The 22,148-nt window shown below is 47.8% G+C and overlaps 1 protein-coding gene across 8 annotated transcripts in view; it reads right to left on the minus strand.

Moving 5' to 3' along the window:
• Positions 1-21,944, minus strand: part of ADAMTS9 (ADAM metallopeptidase with thrombospondin type 1 motif 9) — a 77,125-nt gene extending 55,181 nt beyond the window's left edge. For 3 of the 8 annotated variants that reach the window (XR_005822950.1, XM_040568610.1, XM_040568608.1), the window contains exons 1-11: positions 21,664-21,943; positions 21,128-21,534; positions 19,601-19,760; positions 7,105-7,391; positions 6,108-6,191; positions 5,884-6,005; positions 5,467-5,507; positions 5,240-5,345; positions 3,441-3,587; positions 2,429-2,570; positions 2,043-2,150 (exon numbers count right to left, since the gene is read on the minus strand). Coding sequence is in view for 7 of the 8 variants with exons in the window: in XM_040568610.1 (XP_040424544.1) it covers positions 2,043-2,150; positions 2,429-2,570; positions 3,441-3,587; positions 5,240-5,345; positions 5,467-5,507; positions 5,884-6,005; positions 6,108-6,191; positions 7,105-7,391; positions 19,601-19,760; positions 21,128-21,534; positions 21,664-21,757 (1,698 nt within the window). In the remaining variant the exon portion in view is untranslated. Of the gene's footprint in view, positions 1-2,042; positions 2,151-2,428; positions 2,571-3,440; positions 3,588-5,239; positions 5,346-5,466; positions 5,508-5,883; positions 6,006-6,107; positions 6,192-7,104; positions 7,392-18,155; positions 18,289-19,600; positions 19,761-21,127; positions 21,535-21,663 lie in introns of those variants that run through there. The other 5 variants (XM_040568609.1, XM_040568614.1, XM_040568613.1 and 2 more) reach the window with 4 other exon arrangements.
• Between the last annotated feature and the right edge of the window lie 204 nt (positions 21,945-22,148).

A 22,148-nucleotide genomic window follows, 5' to 3' on the forward strand; every position in this document is an offset into this window, starting at 1 on the left:
GTGCTGTGAAGCTTCATGCATGCATAACATATACGCTACCTGCTGCCCAGAAGGCAGGAGACAGAAATGATTACTACCCGTCTACTCTTCTTTTGCCATTCTTTCAACAAACCTGAAAACCGCAAGAGATAGAGGTCCGAGTTTACGACCCTCTTTATTTCCTTTCTTTGTGGCACGTTGATTTACTTCTCGCCCGTAACGCACTGGTGCTGTGAAACACAGTAAACCATTCTGACTGGTATTCACCCAAACGCCAGGCTGAGCTTATTTCTTGGGCCAGCGGTATCAAATTCAGTGTCCTCACATGCAAAATATGCATAAGCTAACGCTCCCATGTTGTTTTAGTATCCCTGATTTAAGAATAAAATTAGGGCCTGATTAAATCGACATCCCAGCAGTTTTAGCCAGACTTTTCTTAGCTATTCAGGCTCCCTCATTTCCAAAGATATCTCCATAAAAAAGGCATGGTATTTTCTCCATCTGCCAACCCATATATCATGGACTTTAAACATGCAGACTTGAAGTAAGGCATTAGTCAGCAAGCAGCAGTTTGATGGGGCTCCTGGCCACAGCAGAGTACCAAAATAGTGATTTATTCCAAGGAAAAGCACTCCAGACTCACACCTCAGCACTTTACAAGCCCAAGAAAACACTCAGGAGGAGAGAGTTGATGACAATCCAAACTTTAAGCTTGAATTAGATCAACACAGAGATATAAGAATTACTCCAGAAAGCCTTTTTTGAGAGTACATTCAAACGCCTAAGCACGATTGGACTGTGTTATCCTTTCTTAAGAGCCCCTCTGCTCTCTGCTGAGAAGTTCAGGTCACATTTGTCTAAATTTGTCTAGCCTTGTCAGACTGGCTAAATTTGTGGAGTGAAATGTTTTCCCTTACATAGGCTTTAAGAGCCATGCAGATGTACACGGCCTCTCAGCTAATGCATGCTAACTCAAAGGAAGTGCTAATGTGCTGAACTGCAGATGCTTGAACATCGCTCTGGTCCCTATCTGAGGGTAACAATGCTTGTCTGAGAAAAAACTGCAGCCCAGATTTTCAGCCTCAAAGTAGTCATTTCTGAGCTTCCAGCAGTGACCAGCACTCACAAATGGAGAAGTTGAAGATACAAGGTCTAAAGTCAAGGAGACTCCAGGGATGCCTAAATATTGGTGTGCCACTGGCTCCAAAGAGTATCACAGGAATAGGATTTCCAACCACAACTCTAAAGCACATTCTCAACGACAAAAACAAATGTGTTGACTGCTCTTTTCCATGAGAAAGGAAGGCAAATTGATACAGTGCCTGTTGTTTTGAATGAAATCAGTCAAGTTTTGTTGAACAAATGATTTTTCAGGCATACATATGCAGCAAAAGATTAATTCCAAAAAAAATGATCCACAACCTTTGTTTGTTCTAGTTAGGATTAGAAAACTAGTTAGGAGTTTTTTTTCAAAAAATTCAGCAACTCAATAAAAGAGAAAAAGAAAAAAAAATCCAGCTACTTTTCTTGAGATCTGGACAACTGAAAACAAAAAACTTATTCTAGAAACCACAATACTAGTTGGAAGCTAACATTGCACACAGAAATTGAAAGTTCCTATGAATTACTGCCAAAACCGTTCCATACAGAAAATGTCAACCAGTTCTATATTTTACTCATAAGTTGTCAAGATGAGAAGCCAGTTGGCAAATTTACGTTATGCAGAATTACTAATTACTCACATCACATAGGAAATTTCTAATAAAAGCATAGGGAAACTTTGCAAAAGTTTAATCAAGAGTTCATTTAAGGGCATTAAATTAAAAACTAACATAAGCACTCCAAAAAGAATACCTGCTTTAAACAAAGTTATACCAAGTAATTTTAATCACATTATCAGGGGTAGAGTTGACCCCTGCGTACCAGGCTTAAGACACACGGAGATGCTCTGGACTTCCACACTTGCAGGCAGAAGCTGTGCCCCATTCAGCCATTGGGATTAGGATGATTGTGACAGACAAGGGAGATGTACTACAAGGGACAAAACACCAGGTACTACAGACCTTTCCAGGCTCACATTCTGTCCCATCAGCCCAGGGTGTGTGCTGGGTACGACATCCTTTGTGCGCGCCGTCAATGTTAATGCACCAAAGTCGCCGGCACTGCATCTGCTTAAGTTATTGAAAACATCAAAATATTAAATAAATTCTTCCCATATGCCCTACTGGATAGAGAATCCTTTATGAAATTATCCCCCTAGGATTCATCTTTAAATCAGAAGCTTGACGATAACCTGATGGCTCATCCCACCTCTGCAGCCAGCGGAGCCAACAGCCAGCTGGTGGGAGCAGCCTTCGCACCAGCCCCCCCCCGCCCTCTTCACCCAACCCTGGGAGCTTTATTTCGCTCTTGCAACACCAGCAAGACCTAGGTGTGGAATTGCACTTACCATGTAGGGACACACTTGGGATCCAGGTCCAAAAATTAACTCGCATTGCTTATTGACATCATAAATCAGCCCGGGAAGCTGCTGAGGCAAGGCGTAAGTTCTTGATGAAGGTTCATCAAGCAAACACTCCCCGTAACCAGTGCTACAACACAGAGCAGAAGAATGGCATTAAACAGGAGGTGATGAGACCAGAACCCACTGCTTTTTATCTGAGTTAGCCTTAGGGCAGATGGACACCGCATTTACCCTATTTAACATGCTACAACAACTGCTGTGGGCTCAAGCACAGGGGTGTAGGAGGCCGTTTACCCATTCACCAGCCCCTCATCATGCTGTGCTAACAACTATCTACCGTAATGTAGCCAGCTACACCGACAAAAGCATGTCTGAGCGTGCACGACCTGCACTTAGCTGCTGAGCAAGCACCGATACACAGTTAGGAAGAAAATCATTGACTAGCAGAAGAAGCACCCAAGGGACCGAACCCCTGGATTTGCCAGGACACCATCAAGGGTCTTGCTCTGTTCCCCACCACAGCTTCTGGAAAGGCATCACGGCAAAATGGGCAATCACCGTGCATCAAACTGACCCGAGGGCTCCTTCAACAGTGTTTCCACAATGGACTACTGCCAGGGCTTTCTCTTGACCTGTGGAGCAGAAAGGCAGATGCAATCTGCCTCCCAAAACACAGCTCCGTATCTGGGCCACAGGGCTTGGAAAACTCACTCTTCAGGTTAGAGGAGAACACGCATTCCTTAAAAGCAACATCCATGGGGGAAGACTTATTCCTCCCCTTAGAGAGGCCAGCAGTCCTTGCCAGCTTATCACGAGGCTGAACTGGCAGGGACTGGATGCCAGGGCTGCATTCCTGCCCTATGTAAAGGATGCGTGCACACACAAATCCCTCTCATTTCCTCCAAGCTCTGCACACCAGGGTTTCAGATTAACTGATGAACCCTGTGGGACACATGCACATGTAAAAACACCCCGACACACAGATGTAAGGCCTTACTCCAGAAACTCAGTGATGTATTTTCTACTGCATTTTGACCACATCCAGGGATTGGTGTAGAAGTTCAGCGTCGGTGCCATAACGTGCTGTTGATTTTTTCCTCCATCTTCTTTGCACTTGTGATTGTCATCGTGTGGCATGTTAAACCTAAGAGAAACACAGCAGTGACAGCTTCAGTTGGATAAATTACAAAGTATTTAGTGTAGAAAGATCAACAGCACAAACTGAATATAAGCAAACTCAAGATTTTTCCACAGATATGCTACCGGTAGGCATTACAGCATAAAAATAGATGATTCTTTTAAGGACTTTAGGGATCCTTTTTGGGGTAAGACACGATTTCAGCTGGGGCTTCCTTTTCGGCTGACGGGCTTGGCCCTGCAGGCAGGCACCTGGCCCCACCTTTGTAATAATACAACCTCTCTGGAATTGATCCAAAGAGACAAGAGATGATCAGGGAATAGGTCTGCAAAGGAGAGGGATGACTTGAGCCCACGGACAACCAGAGCCCGAAGTCCCTCATGTATGTAGGCAGCACCCTGTGCTGGCTGTATAACGGGCTGCACTGGGGACAGACTTGGCTCCTATACTTTATGTGGCAGGTTTACAAAGTGCCATCGAGCATCACTATCAGCACAAACCCATGTGAAGCTTGCAGCACATGACACATTGAGGAATGCAGCAAATACGCAACGGAGACAGAACGGCTTAAACCACTTTGCTGTTTGAAGTGGAAAAGGGGAAATGACCCGGTGTGATCCTGCGTTCGAACGCTGGGGAGTTTACATCCCATTAAGATTACCTCCAGTGAACCACCTTGCCACTCTGCTCCCCGCAAAAGAGCAAAGAGGCATTTCCTGGTCGGCAGCGCCGCTAACCCCTCGAGCAGCTCTGGGGCAGCATTAGCAAGGGAATTAGCCACAGGTTGGGTGTGGGGAAGTCCTTGGGGGACTTTCTGTCGGGAAATCTCATTTAGATAAATACTACTGTGATTTGTCTCAGGCAGCCCTCTGTGCAGAAAAAGGGAGTTTAGGACAATGAGCAATCTGTGCCTGGGTACTCGTCCATCCCACACCCACAGCTCCCGCTGCAAACCAGACAGGAGGTGGTTTCGGACTGAGTCAGCTGCCTAAGAGGGCTGTACCTGGGGACAAGGGACTTTGTGACCTAAAATGACTTTTCTAATTATTCATTCTTGAAATCAAAATGAGTTAAAAGAAATTTCCATTGGAGGAGGTGAATCTTCAATGACAGCATCTCTTCAGGGCATGTCAGTAGCATGAGATTTACCTTCGCAAAATGGCTCAGCAGGTGGGTTGGGCTCATTTATACATCCCAACCAACTGCCACACGCCCTGGGTAACTCCCCCAATTCCCACAGCTGCTGCTTCACCAGCAGCCCCATGTACGGTTGTGGTCGCAGGCTGAGGACCTGCTCTTGAAGGAGACTTCAGTCCCAAAGGCCCGGTGAGTTGTGCCCGTGTCCCTCGCCTTCGTCCTCCCCACTGCACCCAGGGATATTTTGTTAGCTTCCCCCCCAGCTTGGGGTACCGTCACTCATCCTCCCCAAAACGTGGATCTGCTGTTTTTGCTGCTCTTGGATAAGCTCCGCAGCACTCCACTGCCTCCAAGTCACACCACGGCTTAATCCTCCTCAGTGGTATGCCTTCTACCCAAGTATATTTATCTCCTCTCAAATACTTAGGCTCAGCAGGTACTGAGTCCTAGCCTGGCTGGCAAGTCCCAGCTAGTATAAATCTCAATCTATTTAAATGTAATCATATTTACATAAAACATACACATGGCCAAGTTCATGTGCTATTGTGAACGCAGTGCTCAGTCCGTTATCTTCACTAATTGAACAGCTCCTGTAGGGGTCACAGACAGTGCCCAGCTCTGCCAGACCTAGGAGAGAACAAAGGTTCACAATAGAAAAGGAAATATCACCCACAGTTCAGCACAGGCAACTAATATTGTCACTACAACAAAAAAAGTTTTTAAATTACAAAGAAAATGTTTTCCTTACCCAGAGTATCACACTTGTCATGCGCTCTACAAATATCCTGTCTGAAAGCAAAACAGACCTGACACGTTAGTTTTCAATGCGGCAGTGAGATGAAGTACAAGCACAATAATAAAAAACATCCACAAAGCAATTCTTGGTCCTCCAGCAGACCTTCTTTTACTGCTTTGCCACATCGCCCAGTCAGAGCCCAACCAGGGGGTTTCACACACATTGAGACCCTAGGCAGTCCCAAACCCGAGTCATCTACCACCCTGGGGGACATGTTATCCCAGTTCTGCACATAGTTACACTGCTTCCACAACTGCATGTGATTACACCCACATCAAAAACTGAACGTTTCACACAGCTACAGATATTATGTGCTCACAGCCTCTGGTACGCGACTGGCCATGGTCTTCATGAGAACATCCACCATACCTGGTGACAAGGACGGCCGTGTCGTGCTGAAGGTGACTCCCTTCAGGGTGGTTCTGGGATTGCTGCCACTGGCAAAAATTTTTTAATGTTGTCTGGGCGTTGTAAGATATTGCAGGACCATCCTAAAAAGCGATACACATAAAAGCAGGTATTTAATTATTCATCTCAAGGCTTGCTACAAATGTCACTGTCAAACAGATGGAGAAGAAAAACACTTCCTTTACCTGTTCGTTATGTATCACGACCAACTTCACAATAACAATATTAATTAAATTTCCAATGCTTGGGTCTTTGTAGATAGAAGCCACCTGTTTTAAGAAGAAGCACTCAGAATTATTTAAGGAAACAAGACAACACTTGCTTGTTTTCCAACTTGTAACCTTTTTTCTCCTGAGTTGCTCTTCTGCCCTGCTCTGTGCCCTGATGCTACCTGGCTCCACACGTACCCATGACTCGCTGCACACCTTGGAGAGACCTCCTGCCAGCAGCACAACTTTATATGAAACAAACTGGTGGTTTTGCAGAAACCCAATGCTTCCCTTTGCTTTACCACATCACCAAATTACAGGATCATCCTGCTCCAAGACCCAATGACCACTGACCAAGACTGTCAAGAGCAGCTTATTCTCTCAAGTGCCTCATTTTGACATGGACAGTTTTAGACCACGATATCCATGGTGCTTCTGCACTCAAATAGGATGAGAATCCCTGCAGGCACATGACTGGGTCGGATGCTCCCCTCCAGTCACCTTGTGTCTGTAGAGCTGTCCAGGGACTGTAATACTGCATCCTACTGCCAGCAGCTACTAAAATGCTTGTGCTCAGCCTGGAAAGCCAACCCTAGCACTGTTCTGAGGACCAAAGTGATCACAATCTCTTTCTCCTTTAACAGCAAGGGAAGCCAAGCAAGTGCATAACCTACTAGCATCCATCCCTAGGAAGGCTCAGTCCTCAAAGCACATTTTTAATTCAGCTGCTATTTGATGTGGGCCTAAAAAAGAAGTACAATCTGTAGGTTAAAAGGAGAGGTGTGGGAAGGGTCAGGAAATGTGATGGGTCTGGGAAGGAAGAAGACTCCAAGCGATGCTTTCCAGCCAAGCTCTACCGAGCTTTAAACTACACCTAGCTGAGGCAAACTGATGGCATTCACATAAGAACGTGGCAGAAAAGAAGTTCTTTGGCCACCAGGGGTGAACCCACTCCCCGCAGCTGCATACTCACTATTGACATCAATGTTAAGACATAGTGCTGTAGATTAGCTCCATGGTAGGCGACCATCCTGCTGTCAGCCACCACCATCACTTCCACAAACCGAGGGTAGGAGAGAAACCGCTTTGTTCTTCTGTGGCTCTTCTTTTCACTGATGGTCCCGGTCTTGTTGCCGTCCGCAGAAAATGAATTCACTTCCAGGCTGTTCCTTAACGTCTCCATGTCAGATAATATGCTGCTGTCTACCCACTGTTTTCTCCAGTGTTTCCGCTTGTTCTTTTTGTGACTATGTTCATGATCTACAATTAAAAAGCAGACGCAAATATAAAGTACATTCTGGAGTGAGCAGAGTTAATATCCCAAGCCTTTTACGTCAAAATACCTATTGACTTCAACCAAGACATAGTAGGCTTGCTCTAAACAACTAACCAAAAGAGAAGCCTTGTGTGGAAGCCTACCACATAATCCAATGTCTTTAATTCTTAAAGACTGAAGCTAATGACACTTCAGGTAAGGGCTTTCTAGCCACAGGGCCATCCCGTGGCCATGCAGGAGGCCCCGAGCCCGGTGAGGGTAATTAGCCAACGTGGCGGCAGCGTGAGGATTCTGGGCACGTCCAAGGTGGCCAGGAAACCGCAGGAAACAAAGGTCCAAACCCTGTATTTCTAACTCAGTCATGAAGGACAGCAGGATTTGGCCTTCATAGTGAAGCAATTATATATGATTTATTTCTGTCTCTAACAATAACATGGCTGGGCTTCAATTCCCCCCCCCTCCCTTTATTATTCTGTGCTACAGGAATGGTAAAGGTCATCTAATAGCCAGCTGCCACTGGCTAAAGAATAGAATTCAGGAAGTTTCACATATACTGCTTTTGATATTCAATTAGGCCAAACATAAAAGCAGCCTGAAAATATACTTCATGCTGACACAAAGACGGCAAAGCGAAGAGGGAGAACAGGCAAATAAAACATATGGAACGTGTACAATTAAGATTTACCATCTGATTAGTATGTAATTATGGCATTATTTAAATATAAGAGCAAAATCAGTCTTATTTGATGCCACTTAATTTTTAATCATTTCATCATAGGAAGTTGCTAATTGAATGTGATTCATCCACGAGAGTCTGTTCGCTTCTGCATTTAATATAAAGCCAGATCTGAACTACTCATCTAAGACTCCAGGCTACAACCTTCACGGTCTTTGTAGCTTTAGTTTAATTTAGTCATGCTGGTGAAAAATATCACATTTCCTTATCTGACCCAGTGAGTAGGTTAGAGGAAGCATAATATTAGGGAACAAAGGAATATTCAATGCTCAAACAAGATTTAAACGATAAGAAACTTCTTAGCTATTTCTCATGTGTGGTTTCCTCCTAGGATATTTGGTAATAATTTCCAAAAAAAGAAATATGAAATATATTCTCTAACATCAAGGCAGGCAAAGGGGTTGGCCAGCATCTAGCCATCTGAAAAATCCTGTTTTTCCCCCCCATGTACATAGGCGATGGAGTATTTAAGAATTAAATTCCGTTTACTCTTCACTACCTAAGCCCTGTGAATTCCCCTTTCTTGATACAGTCCAGACCACCTTAATACAGCAGAGAGTCCACAGTTATTTGAGTAAGAATTCGAGAAAGCCAATGGCATTTGTGGTTATAATTGGATTGCCCTAGTTCCTCTGCACTAATCAATGCAGTTGTGCTGGCAAGGTTATGCTCTCATGCTGGCATGGCTTCGTGGGCAACCGTGACATTATCCCGACTTGTGCAGTGCCAGTCAGTGCAGGGAGCCAACTGTGCATACAAATAACTTAAAGGTGAGAGGAAGACCAGACGGGGAGAAAGTGCTGACCTCAGCCCTTCACCCAGTCCCCCACACGCTACATGCCTCCTCTCTGCACCCTTGGCTTGTCACTTAAATTTCCCTCTTAAATAACTGACTTCCAGAGGGATCGGCCACTCGAGGAAAAAACACATTAAGGGCTGCGAGATGCTCAACAAGGGGGCTGCAGCGAGGCTGGAGGTAGGGCTGTGGTGTGAAGGACTGCAAAAGAGGGAAGTGTAAAAGATTGTTTGAAGAGACACCTGTTATGTTGGAGGTACTTAAAGAAATGAATTCCTATTTACCAGGCTTGTGCTGCTCAGGAAAAACAGGAAAAAACACCTTTTTTTCCTGTTACACAGGTCTCATGGTGCTTCCTCTCTCCAACACACAATTCATCCCTTCAAAGCCCAACGTATTTTTTCCCACGTATGAAGTCACTCCAACACTTACAGCATGATATCTGGACACCGGTCACGCACAGTATGTTTGCCAACCTAGTTACTGTAAAACCAAGCACAAGCGAGTGGGGATACATTTCATGTCAAGCCCCTCCTGGACTTTGATAGTAGTGAGCTGTTATCTTCACCCATCTTGCGTGTAACTACACTCAGAGATGGTGCACATTCACCTGTAAAAGATTAAACACTAATGGCAGTGTACTGCTCTCAACCCATGCATGAAAACTTCCACCAGCCTCACTGGGAGTCGCACCCAGGGACTGCCAGCACTCTGCTGTTGCTCTCTCCCGTTGTGTTGCGATGGCCACAACACAAACACTTTTACTCAATGGCGTGTCCTACTGCAGCTTAATTAAGCACAAATGAAAAACTCACATCATACAAGAAAACTGTAGTCTTACGATGCCAGCTTCCATTGCAACACCGAACACCAAAAAAGGGTGTGATATTTTTCCACTTGCTTTTGCTTTTTTTTTTCCCCTATCATGTTAATATGTTAACAGAAATCAGGAAGCAAAATGGTCTGCTTGGCAAGCTCTCAATCTCTGCAAATGACCTGAAAAACATCTACCTACACATGGCAGTAATTGGATGGGTTTAAGTACCAAAACATTTTCTTTAATTTGCAGAAAAAACAAAACCCCAACGAGTAGACAAACACTTCAAAAACCAGACAAACTGCAGATCAGTAATTCAAGTACTAGGCTTGTCTATGCACTGATTCAACAGTTAATATTCATTTATGAGATGGCTAAAAGGCTGCTGGAGTAATGCCCATTTTATTGCTTGCTTTACTAAGACAATACATGGTAGTCCTACTGTCTTTAGACACACCTAAAGGTATATGATCTTTCTTTTTTTCTTTGGTTTATTTTTTGCTATGTGAAACTTAAAAAAGAGGTCTGATCCTGTGATATTCACTGTGACAGGGATATTCCTTCCCTGATGGCATCTTCCAACACATGCCGCTCATGCTTGCTTAAGATGCCTCAGCCCTGAGCCCACTGAGCTGATTTATGGACGAATCCTGGTGATTAATGGACTATCCCAAAGGAGAGGGTAGGGGACAATCAGGCCCTCCACGAGCACTTTGCCTGCATGAAAAGGTGACAGGGCAGGGCCAGGGACTGCTTTTGAAATAGTAGCTATTGTTATGCTAAAACCAAAAATTAAAGGAGAGGGTGATCGCTTATCCCAATAGTTCTAATCCTTTCCATTTCTGCATTAACTTGTCCTTGGAATAGAAAGCAATTTGCACAATTAAATAAGACATGTGACAATGAAAGCAATTCCAGTTCAGCTCCAAGTTCATGAGAGCTCTACATAGCAGGGGAAAAATAAAAGGAGAAAAAGCAGAAGAGGAAAAAAAATGTCTATTTCTAGAGCTAATAACATTAATGACCTCTTCCTGCTAGAAAAGGAGCATGGTCCTTTCAAATCAGCTTACTCTTGTGAGTTTTCTGAGCATGTGACCTAGAATTTTTAACACGAAGTTTGCTACTCTGTGACTGGCCCAGAACACTCCTAGAACTGCTCTGATCCAGCCCTCCAGATGATAACACCCTAGTTTGGGAGTTAATTATTTATTGCACACCTTCATCAAGCAGATCAAAATTCAACTGAGCTCCCTGCGGGCAACGCGTGCCCTGCCTCCCTTGGCTCCAGCACAACCACAGCAGCAAACCCTGCCCTGATACTTTGGTACAAGGTCTGGCTACAGTCAGCTTGCCCAAATTTGCTGCTTGTAGAGGCTACAACAGTGGTTGCTGAAGCGGCTGCCACCCCTGGAAAGGAGATGCAAGAGGCAAAATGGATTTTCTACGTGCAGAGGTCAGGATTGGATGACATCCAACTAGGCTCTTCTTGCCAAGAAAGGGGATGGAAACTGCCTCCTCTTGAGGACCCCCACAGGTCCTGAACTGGACCAAGGGATTTTTCTAGCCCTGGTTCTGCAATATAAGCAGGAGCTCCGTTTTCATTCTATATCAATACATTATATATCTCTATCTATAGATTTATCTACAAATGCATCTCAGATGAATTTATAGGTGGCCAAATGCTCATTTCTGTTACTGCGGGCATGTTGCTGGAGGCAGGAACCCCACGCTTAAACCAGCACAACCTAGAGCAGAACACCCTTTGCTGCTGGCAGCTTCTCACTCTGGATTGCCCCTTGGCTTTGCATCCAGAGCTGCTGCCACCACCAGAAAAGGAAAATAGCCTTTATTGGTAGAGGTGAGATCAATGACCCGCACCAGGAGAGAAATGAAGGATCCAGGTCAGCCAGGATCCACTGAGAATGGCATTCTGCACTAAGGGTGAAAAAAGGGTGAAAATGAAAATTTCCTTGATTTTCTAATCCCCAAACCAGAAAGTGCTCAAATGCAAATTAATCTGCACCACATAACCGCCAGAAATCAACCGGAGTTTCAAACTTTATGAGCGAGAGCTGGACAAAACCACATGAATCAAACTTTTATGGTTGGAACTAATGAAAATGCAGTAAAATATCAGACCTTTCATAGGTGCCATTATTAGAGCAATGAAGAAGGGAAGCTTTAATTTTCCACGTTCTTATTTCCCTTTGAATTAGGAAATAACTTTGGCACAGAAGAGCTCCCTCTGAGCCTCTTCCAGAAGAATAAAAATATTGACCTTCAAAACAAATTTTTTCTTTGCTGCTAAGAGAAACGTTTGTTTGCTACCCAAGCATACCTGCTTGCTAATTTCCTTTCCCTCCTTCCTTTTGAATTTCGCACTTACACTACTAAGTGGCTTCCTAGGTGCAAAGCCAAGATCCTCAGAAGGGTCCATGCCCAGGAGCACCTGCTGCTACAGTCAGTGCCTGCTTCCAGCCCACAGCCTGCAATTTGAAAGACCAGCAAGCAATGGAGCAGTCCCATGAGCAGTTTCGATGAAGCATTGGTGATGGCAGAAGAAGCAGCCCCATCTCCGTTCACCCTCCGCAGCTCCGTCCTTGGAGGTGTCAGGGCTCAATGAGGCAGAGCTGAGCCAGGGCTGGCTGTGCAGCGCTGCCAAGTCCTGCTCAAACCAAGCAGGATGCCGACCTAGGTGAACTCCAGGCCTCCTCCAAGCGACATTTCTGCCAGTCTGGGATCCTACTCATCTCCCAGATGTCCTCTTGGTGTCCCCTTAAGCTCGCAGCCATCCCATACTTCTCCGTCGCTGCGGCTCTTAGCTCCAAAGCTGCACCGGTCCTGCTCCTCTCCCCACAAAAATCCATGCCTTTTCTACAAAACCCTCAACTTCAACTGCCCAGCATGTGAAACCTTTTCCAAGCTCCTCACCGTGTGACAGAGCAGTCCCCCCAGCCCTGCTAAGGGACCACACGCTGCAGAGGAGGCCAGGAGACTTCAGCAGAGATGCTGAACCCACCTCCACCTCTCGGCTGGATCCTGCCTTTTGTCCTGCTGCTTGAACCAGACAGCTTGAGAACCACGGGCTTGCGGTTAGCACCAATCAACTTCCCGTTGAAAGAAAAATATTCGCTGTTTTTACACCATCCGAGCACCAAAGACCACACGTACTCTAGACATTTCCTTTCCTGATGATGCATGAGAGGATGCATTCCAGCTTTAAAGAACTTTTCTCTGCCTACGGTAAAAAGCTGTATGTGAAAGCAATCAATTTTGCACAGTAGACAGAAACTAGATTAATGAACAAAACAATAAATTGCCTTTTTAAGGCACATGCGAGTTAAGCATGTGGGGGGAAAATGATTCAAGATCGTCTTGCAGACAAAATAATTAAATAACTGCAGGGCACAAAAGCATCATTGAACTGATACAGAGTTGGTTTACAGGATGGCTGACAAAGTTACAGAGCTGAAAATCACCTGTACCAGTTCCATAACCCACAGGTTCGGGAGGAAAAATAAACTGACCCTGTAGAATGACTAGAAAAAAACATTGAAAAATACCCTTAAAAATCACCCTGACCCTGAGCCCAGTGTTTCATCAGTGAAAACACACGTATCTCAGCCAGGCTGTGGGTCAAACCAATACGTACCACAGCCACAGAGACACAACCAGTGGCGTTTCAGCCTGCCAGGAAACCAGCCAGGGCCACTGATGCCACACCAGAAGAGCTGATTGAGACCACAAGCAGACCATTAGAGCAAGAGACTCTCCTGCATCACTCTGAATAAACACATTTCCTGTTTGGTGACTGCAGCAACAAAACAAAGATTTCACAAAGCTGCCTTTGCCAGGGCTTGAGATGTTGAAACAAAGCCATGGTGACTGACAACTACTCATTTACACCTATTACAATGGTTCTTGCATAAACGACTTGGTTCAAAGATGTTTTCTTGTTTTGCTTTACCAAGTCAGTACAGCTTTGTGATTCATGCAGGCAGCGGAGACCCCGCAGCAGTCATTAATTACACATCGTGGATGTTGCCACTTTGAACACGCACAATACACAGTGTTTTCCAACTCCAGCATCTTCCAAAACCTGCCTGAAGTTCATCTTCACCTGAATGATGCTACTGAATCTGAGAAGACGACAAACACGTGGAAAGCCTAAAGCACATCTACGTATCGGGGCCAAACATCACTTCAGACGGCCAGATCAGTCATTCACAAAGGACACGGCTTCTCCAGCGGATTGACACCCAAGGCAGACCATGTTCTCATGGTCACAAAAACTCCACCACTGAAAAATTTGCTAGCTTTATGACCTGCCCCTAATTTTCATCACGTGAGGAGCAATGCAGCATTGTATGTTTGCCCTGGAGAAGACAGGATCGTTAGGATACCAGCATATTATTCACACTCACGCCTAGCAATACCCCAAATTGAGGAATTCCCTTGCCAACTGGAAACAACACTGAGACCACCACACATCTTTGTGCTGGCACTCTGTAAAAGATGAGGGGAAATATCCCATCAGAAGGACAGAAACTTGGCCTAATGGTTAGCCATAGAGATGCTGGCAGTAACAATACAGGCACGTGGGAAGAAAAGCCACAGACTGCTCAGCCTGCTAACTTTCATTAGGATATGCCATGGGGTCAAGATGGGAAGTACCGCAGTAACAGCTCCCTGCCTTGCCCACCCCACTTCTTCAGCAGACATCCACACAGGCAATGTAAAAGTAGTTGCCAAATCACACATATATCTATACATCTGTTTTGTCTTCAGGAGATTAATTTAATTCTGTTCATTTACCACGTCTAAATGGCAAAACAATAATAAATCAATAATAATTTGTTTAGTCCCGGTGTTGGTCTTTCACTGTTACAGAATTAACTTCTCTTGCCAGGTGGATCTTTGACATATTTTCAGTGCTAAGAGTAACAACAAAATGCCCGCACCTTGCTTCCAACACTTTGAAATTTTCACACAAAACTGCAATCATGGGATCTGCATCAGTGTAGATGATCCAATTTTTTAAACTGAAGTCTGCCTAAAAACTTACTTCACTTGCCAATACCGCAGCGAGATAGCACAAATATTGCAACCAGATCCCTTTCCCAAGTCAGTATGGGAAAAGCTCGTGTCGGACATCCCAGGCCCATCTGACCAGTACTAGTTGGCTGTTACTGTGCTATTACCTCAATGGGAGGCCAGAAATAGAATTAATTACATTAGCATACAGGATCCGTGACGTAACTCTCTCATTTGCTGTTTTCGGGAGGGAAGGAAACCTGAAATAATTACTCGCTGGCTATAAATTACAATCCGCTTCCTTACAATGAAAAACTTTTCTGAGGGAAAGAACGAAGTCAATGCATTACCCTGAAGCCAAAAGCAAAGCTGACAGCTTAAACAGACTTCTGAAAGAGCTCAAGGATCGCTCAACCTGGAAGCAAAGGCTTAGGAAAACCTCCCCGCAGCTCTTCTGCAGCCCCACAGTTACGTGAGACCCAGCAGTACAGAATTTGCCTGAAGACCTGCCTGGAAACCAGACACCTACAACGCGAAATACCACCGGATTAAAGACTTGAAAACCAAAACAAGAGCATGGTTGGAGGCACGACAAACAGTCCAAAAGAAATAGCAAAAAATGTGAAGCAGCTTTATCCAACAGCGTGATGCAAAGCATCCAGGGCTTCACGACTCATAGGAGCGTCAACATTGAGTCCCGTGGAAAAGGCATTCAAAGTTTGTCTCCCAAAACTTCTATAAAATCATTATATAACGCAAATAAATGGTCTGTAGAACAGGTATGAGATTTTCTACCGCTGTTCTCCAGTGGTGCCATTTCTAATCATTGGTGCACACCTCAGAGCAGAGCACGGACAGGAGCAAGTGCTCACGGCAGGAGATGGTGTTACATGGAAAGGGACAAAGCCAGGCATTAGCCATGGCATTCAACTCCTACCACATCCCTCTCGGGTCCCTCTGGCCACAGCACCACTGGCACAGTTACAAACCCACACCCTCGCATCCTCCACCAGGCCACCCCTTCCCATCACGCGGCAGGACCACCTCCTGCTTGCAGCACGGGTCCACGACTGCCTTCCCACACAGCTGGGTGGCATGGGAAAGAGAAAACAACCACCTCAAGGGCTGAGCGGGCAGGTGCTAATTAGCACGCGGGAACAAGATTCCAATCATGGAGCTGGCAGCACCAGGCACCGGATTGCTCAAGACTCAGGGCGGCACCCCTCTGCTCTGGTGACTCCCCAGTGCCGTGCTCAGTGGTGAAAGTTGTTAAAGTTACTACGAAAGGGTAATCTATTACAAATTACTCATTAATGCAACTAGAAAATCAGTGACATATTACTGATTATGCCTGTGTCACGCTAGCTCGGCCACAGGACCTGGTTCCCACTGCCAATTTGTCTTGTGCCTATTACAGCCACTTTCTGAACACTACTCGCACACACAGAGCTTCTTTCCACCTCCTTGACCAAACGAGCACATGGGCCATGACTTTTCAGAGCTGCCATGACTGCTGCAGGAGCCAGAGAGCAAGGTGCTGCCTCCTGAGCTTTAACGGCTTGCAATTAAACGCCCGGCTGCAAATCTGAGCCCCTTCTGCACTCACACAAATAAAACACTGCAAGAGCAAAGAAGGCCGGGAGCAAGACCAAACCTTGGGGGTTTCACATGGAACCCAGTGGGAAGGTCTCACCAGGCTGCTCCCGGCAGGAGGTCAGGCCAGCCTCCTGACAGCATCCACATCACCCCAGGATGCAGCTCCGTGTCTTTTATCATCCCAGTCAGATGGTTCCTCTGCAGGGCTCAGGAAAGCCCTGCTCTCCAGCTACGCAATGAGCAACTTCCTCCGCTTTCTTTTTTAGGATCTGAATATCTTTTCTCTTCCTCCTCCACCTCAAAAGAGCAGATATTAATAATGTGGATCGGAAGAGCTTGCTATCGTGAAGCAATGGGTGGTAGCGGCGCTGCACCTAGTGACATCACGCAGGCTGCCTGGCCAAGTCTTCATCCCATCAGGGCTATTCAGTAAAACACAGCTAATTATTCCGCCAGATCCTCGACCAGATGACAAATTGATTCACGGTAGTAACTAAAAGAAGGGAAGGAGGAGAAATTGCACCATTTCCTATGCCTGAAACTACATTACCCGTTGCCCCAAGGAAAACTTTTGACAAAAGTTTTTATTGCAGCTGTTGAGCTATACACCAGACGGCTGAAGTGCACTGCCAGGAGACCCCAGTGGTGTGCTACACAAGTTTATATGCAGAGTACAGCTTGCATTTGAGATCCATCAGCATCCAGAGGAGAAAGATTTTTTTTTCCAGAACATCTGCAGTGTCTTGTGTATAAGGGTACCTAAACAATTATCAGAAACTGCTAATTAAAAATTAACAAAATCAAAAACCTGTTTCTCTACATTGACCTGAGGATGCTGAAAACTAAAAGCAACGCAAGGGAGGCTGCTGGAAATGAAAGCTTTTACTCTATCAGTCAGCTCACAAGGGACACTTTTACTGAATTCCACCAGAAGTCTATAATTACATCATCACGGCAAGGGCACACAGTATGCTGCTTATTAATCATTTCCAGGAAGAACACTATCAGAAGGCAATTCTTAATAGCACCACTGCCTGGCAAGGCGCTCTCCCTTGCTCACTGCAGGGTGGGTACTTAAGACTTCCCTCGCATGAATTTCCTCTTTGAGCAAATTAAGATCTCTGCCAGGAAAAGCCTGCCATGCAAACGCACCTTTTCACACGTTGCTCTGACAAAAGGCTGGGTTCACACAACGCCCTACAGTGATACCAAACTCTCACAAAACCATTCTTCTCTGATAGAAGTGACAGACACATCTCATCCAAAAGTGTGAGCACTGCTAGAGCTTGTGTTTTCCCCCTGCTCCCAAGGCACATGAGATACTTTCTCTCTACCAGCCATTGTCTACTCTACAGTTGCTCCTTGAATGAAGTGACCAAGACTTGTTCACCAAACATGTAAAACCAAAGCAGCTTTCCCTTTCAGCAGCAGGAACAACAGCACAAGAGGACGAAGGGATGGAGGGGAAGAGGATGGGGGGAAAGCAAGGCGATCATGGCTATCTGGAACCCCTACACCTGCATTTGAGAGGCAAGACCTCCTCCTTCCACTACAGGAAGGAGCTGAAAACAGAAAGAAAACAAAGACAAGCAAGAGGCAAAATTTGCTGGAAAAGGGGGGAACATGGGTATGTGTACTTAATACCATCTATTGAGTATTATTATTGTGATCTGAAAGAGTAATGAAAACTACGAGACATAAAGGGGGTGAAATACAATGGACTACACAGAGTCAAGTCCACAAACGATTGTCAGAGCCCTCCCAGCTACCTTTGGTTCAATGAGTCCTGTGATCTGCTGCTCCGTTCCTCCAAGGGCTACTGATGAATTGTGCCAGATTCCGGGTTTCTTTCCAACTGTTCTGAGTCTCCTGCATCTGATCTCAAAGAAGGGAGCAGAAACAGCTGGAAGAGAGAAACCAGAATGGCATAGTCCAGCAGCAACCCTTGGAAGAACAGACAACAACAGCCTTGTAAGAGGCACCATGGTCCCCCAGCACGCACGTTTGTATGTGGACATATATCCACACGTCTTCTAGCAGAAGAACCACACGTTCCTAGTGAATCAGCTCTAAACTGTCACAAAGCACCAGAGCCGCTTCTGACTTAGCTGAACCACCGACAGCTCAACAGCATGGCCACGATCCACAGTCACGGGTGCCAAATGAGTCACACGTGCTAAATGCAGGCCAAGTTTGGCACCACACTTCTGCTCCGGTGGTACTCTTACTCCCCGAGCAGCTCCACCTGCTCTGCAGCACGTGGGCGACTCTCAGCCCATGCAAGGGAAGGCAGTCAAGGTCTACTTTGCTTAGGCTCTAAAGCTCCTGTGGATCTAGCTTCAGGCCAAAGGAAGAGGGAGAAACAGCAGGTGAAACAGGAGACCGAAGGAGTGAGCTTCTTCAGAGGGAACTTGGGTATTTGCTGCCAAAGGAGAGGATTAGTTGTGAAAATCAGGAAGTCAACGAGGCAGGGAGCAGCAGGAGGCCACTGCAGATAATAGGGACAGTAGGAGCAAGGCTATTGCTCACCAAGGCACGTGAAGGGGAGATGAAAAGGCTTATGCTCTTTCATATGTGCAAAGACTAGAAAGAGGGAGTGAAGAGGTCAGGAGACGGTGCTGGTGGAGGAAGGGCCACAAGGAAAAAAAGAGCCTTTGAAAATGAACCATGGAAAAGTGATTAATAAGGGCAGAACTGCCAGGGTTGGTGTCAGTACCTTCTCATTTCCACTAGAAAGAAACAAGACGTTGCAGCTTGCACTAAGACCTGGGGAGGGAGGACCAGGGGCACAGCAAGACCAAGACAGAAGGATGTCATTAAAAGGACAGAAACAGAATTTCAGACAGAGAGCAAATCAGATTAGGACGGTTAGGAATTACGTGGAGGTGGGGACAGAAAGCGAGTTTAAAGGCTCGTGGGATATTTACAGCGAGACAGCCCAAATGATCTCCTGCCAGGAGGGATGAAATGGAAACCATAACATTTTTCCTGACCACAACTTCCTTGTAACTGATTACTAGAAAGCACAGGCGCATCACGTCTCTCCAGGACAGCAGTACCACTGTGAGCCTCTTCCTAACACACGCCGTACCACTTCTAAAAGGATCCTCGACTTCACATCCCTTCTGCCCTACGTGAATCAGGTGACTTTTTACTGCAAATTAGCTCCCTTTTGTAAGGGCCAAGTCATTAAGAGCAGAAACAAAACAAGTACCTGGAGTGTCACAAATCTGCCTGTCCCCTGAAGAGTTGGTTGGAGGTGTCCGGTGTCGGTAGACTAGGTGTGGTTTATTGTGCTCTTCCTCATACTCCTGTTCAAGCGATAGCAGCGGCTCGACAAAATAGTCCCCATCATCAGACTTGAAGGTGCCTAGCTGAGAGGGACCAGAGAAGGGTAGGCAGTCAGCTTTGGGCAACGACAAGCCCGGAGCAGGACTACCCAAAGCAAGCACTAAACAAGGAGATGCGTTAGCTGGGTCTGCAGCAACCCCCATGAAGGCAAGGCTGGAGCTCCAGCTCCCATCACATGGGTCACACCCCCATCAGGCTGCACTGCTTCCTGCAGCTGTCCTGCTGAAGCTTATGAAAAGCAAGCTACTAATTTGTAGGAGGGAGCGTGGCAGGGGAATGCCTGCCAGATCCTACACCAGTGACCAAGCCACCCCTGCCCAAGGGCACACGGTGCTGCAAGGCACATCAGCACAGCCCCAGCACATTGTGATGCTTTTCATAAAGCATCTCTCCCTGAAACAGGATTTCAATTCACACGTGAGGATCCAAGGGAGGTATCCAGCCAGTGTATCCCCTGCTTATGAAAAGATACCAGTGCTCCTAGTTGCACCTAAGTATGAATGTGATTTGGTGGGTTAAAAATAAATAAATAAATAAAAAGAAAACGAGAAGTACAGCCAGGACAAAAAGCATCCTGTGGCCATCCTAGGCTGGGAAGCAGGGCTGGAGGCTCGGACATGGTGCTGGGAGGAAGGCCTGCCCAGCCACACACGTGTGCCAGCCTGGCTCAGCCCCCAGCCTGACCTGTGGGGCAGCACTGCTGCACCGGGATGGATCCTAGGGCTGAAGGGCTGTGTGGGCTCATGCACCCAGGGCAGCCCCTGGTCCAGGCAGGGACCTCCCAGGGGAGCACCCGGGACAGGCACATCCCCTCCTGTGCATCACTGGTACCCTGGGGTGCAAGGATGCCAGAGGGGTCTGGGACCAGCACTGCTGGGGTGCTTCTGCTCATCCCTCTGCCAGCATTCCCAGGTGCAGAAGGACACCAGGACAGGCTGCAAGGAAGCCTATATTCCTCTCTCCTCGGGTCATGTCCTTGTCCCGAGCTGCAGGAAGGCTCTGGGGTCAGCACTGCCGGCTCCCCCAGCCACCCCTTCCCAGACCCCACCAGCACCCCGTGCTGCAGGACGGTGCCCTCCCCGCTCTCCCTACACCCGACCGTCTCCTCCCTCCCTCGCGGGGTGCCGCTGGGGGGCAGTTTTGCCCCAAAACCCGCGGAGCTGGATGTCCTTACCCCATCCCCTGACCCCGACGGGCTACAAAAAACCGGGGCCGGGCGAAACCCCAGCGCGGGGTGAGCGAGCCACCCCCATCCCGCAGCCCCAGCCGGGGGCGGGGGCAAGGGGCCGGCCCCATCCTTTCCTAAGCCACCCTCCCTCCCCCTGCTCCTCCTCCTCCTCCTCCTCCTCTTTGCTTCCGCCGCGGCGGGGCCGGGCAGGGGCTCGCTTACCATCCCGGAGCAGAGGCTGATGACGGCGGTGTGCCGGGGCCGGGCGTTGACGTGCCCCCGGTAGAAGCAGTGCTTCACGTCCGTGTCCGCCGCCGCCTCAGCGTACAGGCGCCGCTGCTCGGCGGAGGGCTCGCCCAGGAGGCTGACGGTGAAGAGGGGGGCGATGAAGGCCGAGCTGGCCGTCAGGTTGAAGAGGAACTGCTGCCCGAAGGCGGAGAGCCTGTAGTGAGCCTCGGGGGAGGACGAGGAGGAGGAGGAGGAAGCAGCCGCCGTCCAGGCGTCGGGGGCAGCGCCGGCGCTCCGCCGCCTCCTCCTGAAGTGGACATCGGTGGGGAAGGGCTCGCCGAACTCGTCCACGCGGGTAGGGGTCACGATCTCGTACTCGCTCAGCTTCTCCAGCAGCTTGGCTGCAAGGCAACGGAGGCGCAGACCCCTGAGCGGAGAGGCCGAGCGCCTCGCCCCCCCCATCCCCCGGGGCCGGCAGCCCAGCATCCCCCTCCGTGCCCCCCCAGCCCCAAATCCCCGCTGCCCCGTACCTTGCCTGGGGTGCAGCTTCTGCCTCCTCGCTGCCGTCCTCAAGCCGTCGATGAAGAGCGTGCTGAGTGCCAGCGCCAGCGGCGCAAGATGCATGGTGCTGAGCGCTGTCCTCAGAGGAGCGCAGCCTTCCCCCTGCGGCGGTCGGGCTCTTCTCGTCCTCTTTTTTTTTTTCCCCTCCCTTAGTTTATTTTTTTTTTTTTTGCCCCCCCCCCACCGCCGCCCCCCGGTGCGCTGCCGGAGCCGGGCGGCGTTAGGGGCGGGCGGGCCGGCAGGGCGCGGGGCTTTTGGGGCCGCGCATGGGGCCGGGACCGCCGGGCCGGGCCGGGGGAACCGGCCGCCTGCCTGCCTGCTGCTTCTCCCTCCCTCCCTTCCTTTCCTCCTCTCCCCCCGTCGGGCTGGTGGACGGGGCGCTCCCGGGAGCCAATTTAAGGGGGCGGGCTCCATAGATCAAGCAAGGAGAAAAGAGCCCGCCCTGTAGGATCAA

The sequence above is a fragment of the Cygnus olor genome, chromosome 10, assembly GCF_009769625.2.
Source record: "Cygnus olor isolate bCygOlo1 chromosome 10, bCygOlo1.pri.v2, whole genome shotgun sequence".
NCBI classification, from domain to species: domain Eukaryota; kingdom Metazoa; phylum Chordata; class Aves; order Anseriformes; family Anatidae; genus Cygnus; species Cygnus olor.